This window comes from Vombatus ursinus, unplaced genomic scaffold, assembly GCF_900497805.2.
Source record: "Vombatus ursinus unplaced genomic scaffold, bare-nosed wombat genome assembly UNPS02014811.1, whole genome shotgun sequence".
Taxonomy (NCBI): Eukaryota; Metazoa; Chordata; class Mammalia; order Diprotodontia; family Vombatidae; genus Vombatus; species Vombatus ursinus.
This window is the reverse complement of record NW_020954589.1, coordinates 20,860,270-20,875,118: the sequence shown is the minus strand read 5'-3', so window position 1 is coordinate 20,875,118 and position 14,849 is coordinate 20,860,270. Positions and strand designations below refer to the sequence as shown.

At 46.7% G+C, this 14,849-nt stretch overlaps 1 protein-coding gene across 4 annotated transcripts in view; it reads left to right on the top strand.

The window, feature by feature from the left end:
* The window catches only part of LOC114053493 (transcription factor EB-like), a 78,402-nt gene that overhangs the window by 54,538 nt on the left and 9,015 nt on the right, over positions 1-14,849 (top strand). For 2 of the 4 annotated variants that reach the window (XM_027876598.1, XM_027876599.1), the window contains exons 2-4: positions 11,364-11,614; positions 11,722-11,976; positions 14,398-14,526. In XM_027876598.1, coding sequence (XP_027732399.1) covers positions 11,402-11,614; positions 11,722-11,976; positions 14,398-14,526 — 597 coding nt within the window. In that variant the 5' untranslated portion in view covers positions 11,364-11,401. Of the gene's footprint in view, positions 1-7,538; positions 7,576-11,363; positions 11,615-11,721; positions 11,977-14,397; positions 14,527-14,849 lie in introns of those variants that run through there. The other 2 variants (XM_027876597.1, XM_027876596.1) reach the window with 2 other exon arrangements.

The window sequence follows — 14,849 nt, the reverse complement described above, 5'->3', positions numbered from 1 at the left end:
AACCCTGGGAGGTATGAGCTATTATTATCCCCATTTTACAGTTGTGGAAACTGAGGCATATAGAGGTTAAGTGACTTGCCCAGTGGGGTCACACGGCTAGTAAGTGGCTGAGGCTGGATTTGAACCCAGGTCCTCCCAACTCCAGGCCTAGCACTCTATCTACTGTGCCACCTACCTTGCCTTATTGATGAAACCTGGCTGGTCCTTTGGGATTGCCACTTCTTTTTCTAGATATTCACTAACTATCTCTTTATTAATATGTTCTAGAATTTTATTTGGAATCAAAGCTAAGCTTACTTTTTTTTTTTGGCCTCCATTTTCAGGAGGTAGTTCATATGGGCCTTCAGGGGCAGCTAAGTGCTCTCTATCTCCTTACTTATCTTGGGTTTCAGCTGCCTAATAGACAATTTTGTTCTGTCCTTTCCAGTCTCAAAATAATTTTTCTTGATAGAGAAAAAAGAAACAAAGTGGGTAGTGGGCAGTTCTGCCTATAAGCATGTACCCAAGTGGTGGTCATTTCCCTTCTTTGATCATCATTCCACGATAGAACTAGCATGGAGTCTTATCTTCAGTGAAATGAAGACTTGGGCTAGATAGATGGTCTGTTAGGCCCCTCTCATCCCTCACATTCTATGTTCTGTCTTAAGATTCCATGTTCTAAGGCAGAGCACCCTGACATCTTATGTTCTAAGGCTTCTTCTGGACCTGACATTCTATGTTCTGTTTTCTAACATTCTATGGTCTAAGGTTCCTTCCAGTTCTGACATTCTGTGCCCTGTGTCCTAACATTTAATGTTCTAAGGCTCCTTCTGGCCCTAACATTCTATGTTCTATGTCCTAACATCCTCCATTTTAAGGCCCTGTCCAGTCTTCACATTCTACGTTCTAAGGCTCCTTCTAGATCTAACATTCTATGTTCTAAGGCTCCCTCCAGCCCTGACATTCTATGTTCTGTGTTCTAACTTTCTATGTAATAAAGCCCCCTGGAGTCCTGACATTCTGTGTTCTATATCCTAACAGTTTATGTTTTTGGCCCCTTCCATCTCTGACATTCTGTGTTTTGTGTTGGATTCAGTTTATAACAGTAATAGTCTAGCTGTGCTATTACTTAACCCATCAATCAATCCATCAATAAGCATTTATTTAGCACCTCCTAGGTGCAGATTACTGTGCTAATCAGTGGGCATGAGATGAAGATGAAAATGAAGTCATCTTCCTCCCTGAGAAGTTTCGATTTTCTCAGGAATGGCAACATGTACCTATAGAGGTCTATTGAAGATATACACAAAATAAATGTTAAGTTAATGGGGGATGCTGGCATCCAGGAGGACCAGGGAAGGCTTCATGTAAAAGCTGGGGCTGGGACTGAACCTTGAAGGAATCAAGCAACTTTAAGAAGCAGAGGTTTGCAGGAAGTCTGCTCTGGGCATGAGGGACAGCCAGTGCAAAGCCGTGTAGGGAGGGGATGGAGTGCCGAGTGTGAGGAACCACCAGAGAGCCCATTTGGCTGGAGACAGGGAGAGGCAGGTGTAATTAACCTGGAGAAGGATGACTGGAGCCGGATAGTGAAGGACTTTACTTTCCAAAGACAGGAGGGTAAATTTTATTCAAGACACAATAGGAAGGCACAGCAGTTTCTTTCAGGGGAGTGACATGATCAAACCTGTACCAAAGAGATATTTAACAATGCCTCTTTGGCAGTTGTGTGAACAATGGATTGGAGAGGGGAGAGACTTGCTGTGGGAGGAGGGGAGCCCAATTAGGAGGCTATTGCAAGAGTCCAGTTGAGAAAGGTGATGAGAACCTGAACTAGGGCTCACTAAATAGCTGTGTGATCTTGGTTGAGTCATTTTCCCTCCAAAAAGATTAATTGATTTGCTCAGAAAATCAGTGCAGGGGCAGCTAGGTGGCACATAAATCAAGGGGCCATAAATCAAAGCCAGGCTTAAGGAACCTGCTCAAGGTCACGGAGTGAGTGGCTGGGTCAGGACCTGAACCGAGATCCTTGGCACCCTTTTTACTATGCCGTGATGTCGTAATAAACCCTGGAGTCAGGAGGACCTGAGTTCAAATCCGACCTCAGACACATGATACTCACTAGCTGTGTGACCCTGGGCAAGTCACTTAACCCTGATTGCCTTGACAAAGAAAAAAAAATCAGTACAGAGGCAAGACCAGCAGCCTGATTCTGAATACGGAGCCCTTGCCACTCCAAGGCCACTAGATGGCTGAGTGGATAGTGATGCCGGGCCTGGAGTCAGGAAGACTGAGTTCAAATCCAGCTCAGATACTTGCTAGCTGTGTGACCCCTGGGCAAGTCATTTAACCTCTGTTTGCCTTAGTTTCCTCATTTGTAAAATGGGGATGATCGTAATAGCACCCACCTCCCAGGGTTGTTGTGAGGATCAAATGAGATACTGATTGTAATGCCTTTAGCACGGTGCCTCACACTCTTTGTGGTTGCTGTTGTTGTTGTTGTTCAGTCGTGTCTGATTCTTCGTGACCCCATTTGGGGTTTTCTTGGTGAAGATACTGGAGTGGTTTGTCATTTCCTTCTCCAGCCCATTTTACAGATGCAGAAACTGAGGCAAACAGGGTGAAGTGACTTGGCCAGGGTCACAGTGGGTGCTACATAAATGTTAGTTCTTATTAATGGCATTCTTTTGTGGTGGGTGTCTTTTCCATCCACACTGTTGAAGTCATTTTTGTCTGTCGTTTTCTCGGCTCTGCTTACTTCCTTTTCCATCTCTTTGTGTGAGTCCCGCCATGCTTCTCTGTAGATATGATAGTCGTCATCTCTTATAGCACAGTAATCTTCCCTGTTTATTACGATGTCACGGTGTAGTAAAAAGGGTGCCAAAGATCTCGGTTCAGGTCCTGACTCAGCCACTCACTCCGTGACCTTGAGCGGGTTCCTTAAGCCTGGCTTTGATTTATGGCTGATCTGTCAGGTGAGGAAGGCTGGACCAGAGGATCACGGAGCGTCCCTTCCCACTCTCCATTTTTGACCCTACTGCTCTTCCATTGGAAGGAGCAAGGTGAACAAAATAGGAAATTCAAGTCAATTCACTCCCCTCTACTGAATCTCTTCTATTTCTCCCGGTCCAGGCCAACAGGTCATTTTGGCTGTCTTTCTGCCTCACTGTTTTGCAGGGCCCTGGATTTTCTTCCTGAGGCAGTCAGTTTATAAGCATCTATTAAGAGACAGCTAGATGATGCAGTGATAGAATGTGAGGCCTGAAGTTAGGAACACCCATCCTCCTGAGTTCAAATCCAGCCTCAGACGCTTACTAGCTAGACAAGTCACTTAATCCTGTTTGCCTCTTGGCAAAGATATTGGAGTGGTTTTCCATTTCCTTCTCCAGATCATTTTGCAAATGAGGAACCTGAGGCAAACAGGGTTAAATGACTTACCCAATGTCGCACAGCTATGGTCTGATGCCAGATTTGAACTCATAAAGATGCATCTTCCTGACTCCAGGCCTGGCACTCTATTCTATTCAGTCTGCCGCCTGGTTGCAGTTAGTTCCCCAGTGAAATCACAGGTCCAGTTCCTATCTTCATCTCTGTTTGGGAGAGCTCTGAGTTTTGGAATAGGAATCTGGAGACCTAGGACACCTGGGTTCTAGTCCTTACTCTCTTTCTAAACCAACTACATGTGTGAAGCTATATAAGTCATTATATAAGTCATCTTCCTCTTCCTCATTTGTCTGTGGAGATAATTTGCTTACCTCTCCAGGCACGTGGTTGTGAGGATCAGGTAAGGTGATGGATGGGAAAGGGATTAGGAAAAAGCATGCCATGCTCTATAAATGCAGGGGAATTTTGTAGAAGGTGTGGTGAATCCTCCAGGATTGGTAGGGAGCTTGGTGAGGGGCCCCCTTTCTCACAGGCAGTGGGACATGGTGAAAAGGGCACTGCCTCTAGAGCAGGGGTGGGGAACCTGAATTGACCGAATTCAGTCAAAAGGCCACACTCGAGGGCCTAGAGGCCACAGGTTCTGCACCCCTGCTCTAGAGTCTCAGAGGACCCGGCTTCAAATGCCTCTCCCATATTTAATGCTGAAACCTTTTAACTTCCCTGATTGTCAGGTCTCCCTCATCTGTAAAATGAAGGAGTTGCACTAGGTGGCCTGTGAGGTGCCTTCCAGGCTAAATTTATGACCCTATCATCCCTCAGCCAGAGTCAGTCAGCCCCTGGGGATCCTGGTCCTGTGAAGGACCGGTGATAGCGGTCACCTTTGAAAGATACTACCTGGCTCAGCATTTCCTCGGCGAAATTATGAAGTTGGATAGAAAGTGCCCTCTGACTTTCCCTTTGGATGGCCATCTCCATCGACTCAATCTAATTCAATGAGCATTTATTAAACACCCTCTATGTGCCAGGCGCTGTGCTGGGTTCTGGAGAGACAAAGACAAAAATCAAATAGTCCCTGCCCTCAAGTAGCTTTCTTTCTACTAGGGGAAACAATATGTACCTTGAAAATGAGATACAAAATCATTTCTGGGATGAGGCTATATACATCATATGAAGGGAAGTTAGCAAACCTCTGTATGCCTGAATCCACTGGAGAAGGAAATAGAAAATCACTCCAATATCTTTGCCAAAAAAACCCCATGGACGGCTTTGACCTGCAATGGTCTACGGGGTCAAAAAATTGGAAAGGACTGAACAACAACAAAACATGGCTATTTTCTGCTTCCCTGCCTTTCCGTGGGCTGTTCCCTCTGCCTGGAATGCCCTCCCTCCTGACTTCAACCTCTTGGTTGAAGCTCATGATGCCTTTCCAGAAGTCTTCAAGTAGTTAGTACTCTTTCTGCAACTCCTAGGTCAAAATAAACTTTATATCTGCTTTGCATGTTATTGTTCAGTCATGTCCAACTCTTTGTGAACCCATTTGGGGTTTTCTGTTGGTGAGGCAATTAGGGTTAAGTAACTTGCCCAGGGTCACACAGCTAGTGTCAAATGTCTGAGTCTGGATTTGAACATTCGGGGTTTTCTTGCAAAGATACATTTCCAACTCATTTTACAGATGAGGAAACTGAGGCAAACAGGGCTAAGTGACTTGCCCTGGGTCACACAGCTAGGGTTTGAGGCTGGATTCGAACTCAGGTCTTCCCGACTCCAGGCCTGCCACTCTATCTACTGCGCCACCTAGCTGTCCTACATACTCCTTTGCATATGTTTTATATATATTTCTCCCACGTAAGTGTGGCTTCCCCAGTAAAACCAGAGCTCCTAGAATGCTGGGATTGTATTGGTTTTGTATCCTTAAGGCCTTGCCTAGTTCCTGGCAAATGCCTGTTGAATTGAATTCCCTCAGGGCCCTGATCTCTGATTGCTGTCCTGAGGGAGAACTGCTGGTCTAAGTGGAAAGGACTCAGAAGTCCAGGAATCTGGCTTCGGCCACTAACTAGATGTCACATCCCAGGGGATTCTGGTTCCCTTTGATGAAAAAATGAGAGGGTTGGACTAGATGAGCTTGCTCTCTTCCTGCTCAGTGGCTCCCTATTGCTCTCTTGGGCATTTAAAGTCCTTCATAACCTAGCCCTCTCCTACCTTCCCAATCTTCTTACACCTTACCCCCCAACACGTACTCTTTGATGCAGTAACTCTGGCCTCCTGGCCTCTCTTCTAACAAGACGAGTACTCCATATATGGGTCCTGGGCATTCTCTCTGGCTGTCCACATGCCTGGAATGCTCTCCCTCCTCCACTCTACTGACCTCTCTGGCTTCCTTTAAGTCCCAACTAAAATCCCACCTCCTACAGGAGGCCTTTCCCAACCCCTCTTAATTCCAGGGCCTTCCTTCTGTTAATTATCGCCTATTTATCCTGCATAAAGCTTGTTTTGTATATGTTTGTTTGCATGTTATTCACCCCGTTAGACTGTAAGCTCTTCGAGGGCAGGGACTGTACTTTGCCTCTTTTTGTATCCCGGTGCTTGGCACATGACTCTGTCACGTCCCACTCTTCATGACCCCGTCATGTCCCACTCTTCATGACCCCATGGGCCAAAGCCCTTCTGTACTCCACTATCTCCCAAAGTCTGTCCAAGTTCATGTTCATCGTCTCCATGACACTGTCTATCCATCTCATCCTCTGCCATCCCCTTTTCCTTTTGCTTTCGATCTTTCCCAGCATCGGGGTCCTATGAGTTCCATCTTCTCATTATGTGGCCAGAGTATTTAAGCTTCAGCTTCAGTATGTGACCTTTCAGTGAATAATCTGAATTGATTTTCTTAAGTATTGACTTATTTGATCTCCTTGCTGACCAAGGGACTCTCACAGCCATACATAGCTACTGGCACATTGTAGGTGCTTAATAAATGTTTATTGAATTGAACATACTAGTCACAGTGGAAGTAAGTCCCCTAGCCTCTCTCCTCAGTTTTCTCCTCTGTAAAATGGCGTTGGGCTGGATGGCCTCAGAGGCCCCATCTAGCTCTCAATCTCTGACCCTACGATTCTATGCTGGTCAGTCCCCCAGCCCTGTCTTCTTGCACTCTTCCTACCGCAGATGTTGTTGGTTTCTCTGCAGATGTGTCCTCCATGTAGGTGCTAGGTAAGGCTCTTTCCAGAGCAGCCCATTCCAACAGTGCCTGCTTTGCCTCCTTGCCCCATAATTGGCGCCTGGTCCCTTTGTGGAGAGGAACAAGAGCCCTGTCAGTGTACTGCCATCATCCCCCCATCCTCCACCTCTCCCACCCCCAACGCCGGCTGGTGCTGCCAGGCCCCTTGGACTAGCCCCCTCACCAGACTACTCTCACTGTAATCAGACTGTGTCTGTCTGCACGGGGAAGAGGGAAAGCACGGGCCAGGTGGGGCTTGGGTCTGGACTACAGACCTGGGTCTGGGGTATTGGGGGGGTGTGAGGGTGGGTTTGATGAGTGTCCTAGCAAGAGATGGCTCCTAACTCACCGGGACCTCTGAAGAAGAATGAGCATGGCCGAGGGCCAAGGTGGGGTTGGAGTTGTCTCCGAGCTCCAGCTGAACCAGAGGGGCCAGGATTTAGAGAAAGCTGCTAATGAGATTAGCTGCCTGCCCCAGGTTTCCCTCGTCTTCGCCTCTCCCCAGGTCCAGTCAGATCTTCCTAGGGCTGGGGTTGGAGGAGCCCTTCCGGATTCCACCCACGCTGGGGAAGGGCTTTGGAGAGAGGCTCCTCCCCCTCCCCCTGCCCCAGACACGTGGGTAGATTATTCTCCTAGGCTCCAGCCAGCATCCTGATAAACTGCCAGAGCTCTTGTCTCAAAAATACTTTGCAAGTGATCTGGCATATACCTTGTATATGATTCAAAAGGCACAGAAATTCCTCACCTTCCAAAGTAGATCCAGTCTGGAAAAACAACTCATCCAATTCCCTGGCATGGGGGGGTGGGTGGGGGAAGACTTGTGTGGTTGCCTGCCCTTCCTCCTCTCCCTCCCCCACCCCTTTTTCCTCCTCCACCCCGTCGGCTCCTTCTTCCACTCCCTCACCCTCCCATTCCACCTCCCTGTTCCTGGGGAAAGCATTTCTGTGAGGGGCTTCTGTCTAGCACCACCCCCCTTCTGTCCATGTGCATCCCCCCAGCCAGAGGTGAGCCGCTCTCAGGAGGTGGGACAGTGTGAGGGAGCTGGTGTGGTGGTGGCTGTGGTGGCGGTGGTGGTGGTGGTGGCGGCACTTTGGACTGAAGGCTGGCCTTGGAATATCTGGAATCCATACTCAGCCGGATGACCCTGGACTTACCCCCTAAGCCTGCTTCCTCATTTGTAAAATGGTCGTAATGACTGCCTCACCTTAAATGAGAGCTGCTATCCCTACTCCTCAAAAAAGACTACCTGAGCACTCAAAAAAATAATTAACGAAGTCTGTGGTATCTGGATCAGGCAGTCTGGATTTGCCATGGACTTGGAACCGAGATAGAGCCGAATTCAAATACTGCCCCAGATGCTTCCCAGCTCTATGCCTCTGGGCTAGTTACTTAATTCTAGATCTGAGTTCCTCATTTGTAAGATGGAAGGGGCTAGATAGTCCCTGAGGTTTCTTTCATCTCTGAATTTAGGATCCAATGGTAGTTATGGCATAGCTGTTAAGTTGAAATGAATTTTATTCCAGAATTTTACTTAGATTTTTAAAAAACAAAATTTCATTTTGGTTTTTTGAAATGGCCATTATTTTTGTTGTTGTTTACTTGTGTCTGACTCTTGGTGACCCTATGGACGATATTATACCAATGCTGTCCGGGGAATTTTCTTGGCAAAGACATTGGAATGGTTTTGTCATTTTCTTCTCCAGAGGATTAAAGCAAACAGAGGTTAAACGACTTGCCCAGGGTCACATAGCTAGTAAATATTGAAGTGGGATTTGAACTCAGGTCTTCCTGACTCCAGGCCCAGCACTCTATCCACTGAGCCACTAGCTCTCATTACTTTTACTCCTTGGCAAAAAAACAAGATACAGTAGAAAGAGCAATGGGTTTGGGTCTAGAATTTGGGTTTCAATACTGGCTTCACTGCCTACATATTGGAGTGCACAGTTGAAAGGGCACAGTCCCAAGTACTAGGGCCCTGATTCAAATCTCACCTCTGATTTTTACTATGAAGATGACCTTGAGTAAGTCACTTAATCTCTCTAAATCTCTGTTGCCTCATTTGTAAAATCAGGGGGTTGGACTGGGTGACTTCTAAGATTTCTTCCAGCTCTTAGAAATCAAACCATAAGCATTTATTGATTGTTTACAATGTTCAAAGCACTGGGACCACTCTCTGGAATACAAAGAAAGGAAAAAAAAAACAACTACCTTCATAGAGCTTACATTCTAATGGGGAACACAACATGTAAATAAATAGATGCATATAGATACCTGCAGAGTAAGTGGAAGGTAATTACAGAGGAAAAAGCCCTAACAACTGGATAGGGGGTGGCTAGGGAAGGTCTCCTGGGGACTTCAGGCAGGAAGACCAATCAGGAGGCTTCTGCAATAGCCCAGTGAGAGCTAATGAAGGTCTGAGAGCTAGTCAAATTGAGATAGTTAACCTTTGGGGGCCCTTCTAGCTCTGTATCCTGTGATTCATTGATAGGAGGTCCGCTGCCTCTTTGGAAGAGTTTGGGGAAGATACAGTGAGAAATGTGAATTTCTGTGTCCTGTGTTTCGATGAATAGTAGGAACAAGGAGTCCTCTTGGTGTGGTGGCAGTATTCAAATTCACATTCCATATTTCTATTGAGCTGGAACCAACGACCATATTTTACACAATTATAATTCTGAATAGTGCAAATTTGAATATATTATATTCAGCCACTTTCATTACTCACACTAATTGGCACCTAACTGGGTTTAGTAAAGCACTATGCATATGTGCATTTTGATATTAACCTGGGAAAACATTTTGAATATGGTAACATTTCTTTCATGGCCAAATCATTCCCTTGAGTTTACAAGTAGAATTTATATTTTTGGCAGTTTGTACAGTTGTACAGGTGTTGCAGGTGGAAGCATAGAGTTGGTGTGAGGGTCAAATGGGATAAAGGATATGAGAGTGTTTTTAAGAAAAAAAGCGTATATGTATAAAACAAACTAGTGCGATTTTTTTTTGGCCAGGTACAGGTGGTTATGGTTAATGCTCAACTTATGGGCTGATGTCCAGCAGTATTAGCCTGAGGGAATGATTTATGTTTAGATTAAACCAAAACATCAGCATATATGTGTGTGAGATCCAAGTGAACCTTCTAACCAGTCATAGAAAGTCATATCTGAAAGGGATGATTGAGCTTATTTTTACAGATGAGGAAATCGAGGATCGGTGAAGGGATTCATCTAAGATCACATAATTAATTAGTGACTCAATCTAGATTTGAACTCAAGACTCTACCTCTCTTTGCTTCCTTTTTTTGGGGGGGGGGCAAGGCAATTGGGGTTAAGTGACTTGCCCAGGGTCACACAGCTAGTAAGTGTCAAATGTTTGGTCTGAGGCCGGATTTGAACTCAAATCCCTCCTGACTCCAGGGTCAGTGCTCTATCTACTGTACCCCCTAGCTGCTCCTCCCCCCTTTGCTTCTTTTGATGGAGGAAACACAGACAGGCCCTGCTTTGAAAGGGCTCTCAATCTAAGGGGGAAGTATTCAGGGGACCTCCTGAAGCAGCTGGATGGTACAAGTTACCAGCTTCAGACTGTGTGACCCTGGTCAGGTCATTTAATCACTCTCTGCCTCAGTTTCCTTATCCATAAAGTGGGGACAGTTACAGCAAGTACCTTCTAGAGCTATTGTGAGGATCAAATGAGATAACATTTATAAAGGACTTTAAAAATTTTAAAGGACTATATACATGCTAACTATTATTGTTATTTCTAGGGCTTGGTTTGGTGCTCAGCACACATTAAGTATTCTATAAATGTTTGGTCAATTGAACCAAATTGCTTATGTATATCTTTTCTGATTGATTTGTTTAAATGGAACTTTCTGCCTCTTAAAGAGAGACTTCTGTAGCCAGACCTACACTGATTACTGAATAGGAGTTGGCCCCTTAGGCTACAGTAAACATTAGCCCCTTGTTAAACACCAGCATGTGTGTGTGTGTGTGTGTGTGTGTACTGATAATCATGGTAGAAGGATGAGAAATGACCTGGAAGGGAGCCCAGAGATTGTCAATTCCAAACCCCTTGTTTTATAGAGGAGGAAACTGAGGTCCAGGGGTAGTGACCTGCCCAAGGACAAACAGGGGAGAAATAGCAGAGGCGGGGACTTGAACCCAGGTCCTTTGATTCTATGCCCATTGTTCTTTTCCACTACACCATCCTGCCTCCCATAGACTGCTGAACTTAGAGTCAGAAAGACCTAGGCTCTGAGGCTGCATGATGGTGCAGTGGATAGTGTTGGACTTGGATTCGGGAAGTTGTTATTTAGTCGTTTTTCAGTCATTTCTTACTCTTCGTGACCCTGTTCGGGGTTTTCTTGGCAGAGATACTGAAGTGGTTTGCCATTTCCTTCTTCAGCTCTTTTTACAGATGAAGAAACTGAGGCAAGCAGTGTTAAGTGACTTGCCCAGGGTCACACAGCTAGTAAGTGTCTGAGGCCGGATTTGAACTCAGGAAGATGAGTCTTCCTGACTCCAGGCCTGGCACTCTATCCACAGAGTTCAAATCTAGCCTTAGAGATTTACTAGCTATGTGATCCTGGACCAGTCAGTTAACCTTTGTTAAGTAGATCTGTTTCTTCATCTGTAAAATAAGGATAATATCAGCACCTGCTTCGTAGAATTATTCTGGGGTTCAAATAAAGGAGTGTCTGTCAAGTGCTTTGTAAAGCACTATTTAACTGTGCCTTATCATGGTGCTGCTCCTTAGGGTGAGCATGAGCTCCATTGGTCCTCTGCTTCTCCCACAGGGATCCAGCTTGCCTTCGGGCGCCTGCAGCCAGCTGCCATGGCGTCTCGCATCGGCCTTCGAATGCAGCTCATGAGGGAGCAGGCTCAGCAGGAGGAGCAGCGGGAGCGGATGCAGCAACAGGCTGTGATGCATTACATGCAGCAGCAGCAACAGCAGCAGCAGCAGCAGCTGCCGGGGCCCCCCACCCCAGCCATCAACACGCCAGTCCATTTCCAGTCGCCACCTCCCGTGCCAGGAGAGGTCCTGAAGGTACTGCCTGCCCTGCATGACTCCCTAGCACCCTGAGAATGCCGCTGTCCCTCCTAGGGCTCATGACTCCCTTGACACCTTCTTCTCCTTTCTCTCTGGGGCCGTAGGTGCAGTCGTACCTGGAGAACCCCACCTCCTACCATCTGCAACAGTCACGAGACCAGAAGGTGCGGGAGTACTTGTCCGAGACCTATGGGAACAAGTTTGCTGCCCACATCAGCCCTGCCCAGAGCTCCCCAAAGCCGCCTCCAGCTGCTTCCCCTGGCGTCCGGGCCAGCCATGTGCTCTCTTCCTCTGCAGGCAATAGCGCCCCCAACAGCCCTATGGCTATGCTGAATATCGGCTCCAATCCAGAGAGAGAGGTGAGTCAGGCCATGTGCTACTACTGGTCAGGTTCAAGGGCCAGTATAGGGCTCCGTGGGAGCATGAGCTAAGCTCTCAAGGAACAGCTAGTCTGATAGGGTCACAGTCTCTACCCCCAGGGAGCTTCCAAATCTGATGGGAGAGATGCAGTGTTTGCCTTCAGGTCCCCACAATTTGATAGGGGAAACCTTGGTCCCTGTCCTTGAATAGCCCCCATTTTGATGGGAGGAACACAGTTCCTAGACCAAGGAACTCCCAGTCTGATAAAGGGCAGGAGGCAACAAAGAGAGATATGATTAATACATGCTTCTAAAGCATTGATCAATAAACAGTTGAGGGTCACTGAGGAAAGCATGGGAGTGGGGTCCCTTCAAGACCTTCTGAAAGTCATGATTGTCAGAGTGAAGATGTATGTGTGTGGGGGGATGGTAAATTCACCAGGTTTCCCAGCTGCTGTGACAGTGACATGATGATGGCATCAGGTCCACCAGCAGGAGAGTCTCAGAATCAGAAGGGACCTCAGAAATGTTATCTAGTCCAACCTGGGCTTCAACAGGAGTTCCCTCTATATAGCATTCCTGACAAGTGGCCATCTGGGCTCCTGCCACTGCCTCTAGTGATAGGGCACTCACATGTACTGAGGAAGCTCATTCCGCTTTTGGACAGCTCTCCTTCTAGCAGAATGGGGTGAATGAGAGCAATTTGTTCGAAAGGCCGTGAAGGAGGCCGGAGCTTGGTCAGACGTCAGAGATGCCAAAGTCATCCATTGCAGCCTGGGTCACCGCCAGTCATCCTGACTTTTGTCCTGCCACTGGACTTTGGTGACTCTGGAAGAGAGAATGAGGCTGAGACTCTGTGCGGCTCTGCCTCACTTAAACCCAATTCATGCAAAAGTGAAGACATTACCCCATGATGTCTTTGGTCCTCTCTGAAACAAGGAACAGACAACAAGGATTTTTAGGAAATTTTTCCTAATATTGGTAGACAGCTCTGGCCTTGGAATTCCTATATCAGTGAGATCACAGGTTCAGCCCCCATTAGGCAAAAATCTGTCTCTATATACTCATTGCTCTTATTTCTTCCTTCTCGTGCTAAATAAAACATATCTGTCTGTTCCCAACAGCTCCTGAGATGCTTGAAAAATACGGTCATGTCTCACCTCTACCTCAGGCCCTCTTCCTTTTCACGATAAATAAACACCCCAAGTTTCTTCAATTGCTCTCACTCTAGCCTGGTCCCAAGTCCCCTTATTGTCCCAGTCCCCTTTCTCTGGACCAATTTCAGCTTGTCAAATGTCCTTCTTAAAATGTGGTGCTCCAGGGGCAGCTAGGTGGTGCAGTGGATAGAGCACCGGCCCTGGAGTCAGGAGGACCTGAGTTCAAATTCGGCCTCAGACAGAAGTTTTTCAAACAAGACTACAGCTGTGACCTGGCTTGGGCACAGTAAAGGGGGGGTTCTTTGATCCCATTCTCTGGATGTTATGTTTGCACTAATGCAGCCTTGGAGCTCATCAGCTTGTGGGGCTGCTGAGTCACACTGTTGAGCTGGGAAGTCACAAAACCTGGTCTCCCCCTGCCACCATTCAATTCAGCAAACAGTTTTTATATATATATATATAAATACATATATATATATATATATAATTTTTTTTTTGACTAAGCACTTGCCCAGGGTCACACAGCTAGTAAGTGTTATGTGTCTGAGGCCGTATTTGAACTCAGGTCCTCCTGAATTCAGGGCCAGTGCTCTATCCACTGTGCCACCTAGTTGCCCCCAGCAAACAATTATTAAGCACTTACTATACAAGAAAGGAAAGAAGAGAACAAGCATTTATTAAGCACCTCCTATGTGCCAGGCACTGTAGTAAAATGCTTTACAAATATTTTCTCACTTGATCCTCACAACAACCCTGGCAGGTAGGTGGTATTATTATTCCCACTTTATGGATGAGGAAACTGAGGCAGACAGAATTTAAATGACTTACTTGGGGTCCCACAGCTAGTGAGTGTCTCAGGTCAGATTTGAATACAGGTCTCCCTGACTGCAGGCCTCTCGCTGTATCTGCTGCACCATCTAGCTTGCCTCTAAGCAAAGCTCTCCTGGGGGAGATACAGAGTTAGGAGAAGACAAGTACTTTGCCCTCATTGAACTGTCTTCTAGGAGCTGTTACTTAGGATTCCTAGGGGTTGGAAGTTGGTTGTTGTACCCCCAGAGTCCCCGAGTCCATGCCTGTCACTCCCCCTGGGGTTTCTTAGCTTTAAGGAGGAAGCCAGGCTGGATGGGAGAAGGTGGGATAGAGCAACAGGTCACTGACCTAGGTGGCTGGTTGTTGTCTGTCCACCTTTAATCTCTGCTTTAGAGGCAGATCTCTGCCCTTTCCAGTCCCTCCTAACCCCAAATCTATCCATCCTTCCCTCAAGGAGAAGATGCCAAGGACATACAACTTACATACGCCATTTTCCTTCCAGCTCGATGATGTTATTGATAATATCATGCGCTTGGATGACGTCCTGGGATACATCAATCCGGAGATTCAGATGCCCAACACGGTATTGACAACCAAGGGGGGGGGGGGGGGGTAGGGTGGGGGACAAATGGTGAGTAGGTACTAGATATTTTGGGGAATACAGGAGCAAGATACGACATAGCCCCTAAGCCTGGAGAGCTTATGCTTGCTGAAGAGATGAGACAGTCACAGAATTTCCCATCTGGTTCGGCCCTGTCATTTTACGGAGGAGGAGACTAATGTCTAGTGAGGGGCATGACTTACCTAAGGTCACACAGGTAATAAATGGCCAGTGTGCTTCCTACCACTCTATTTACCACACACACACACACACACACACACACACACACACACACACACACACAC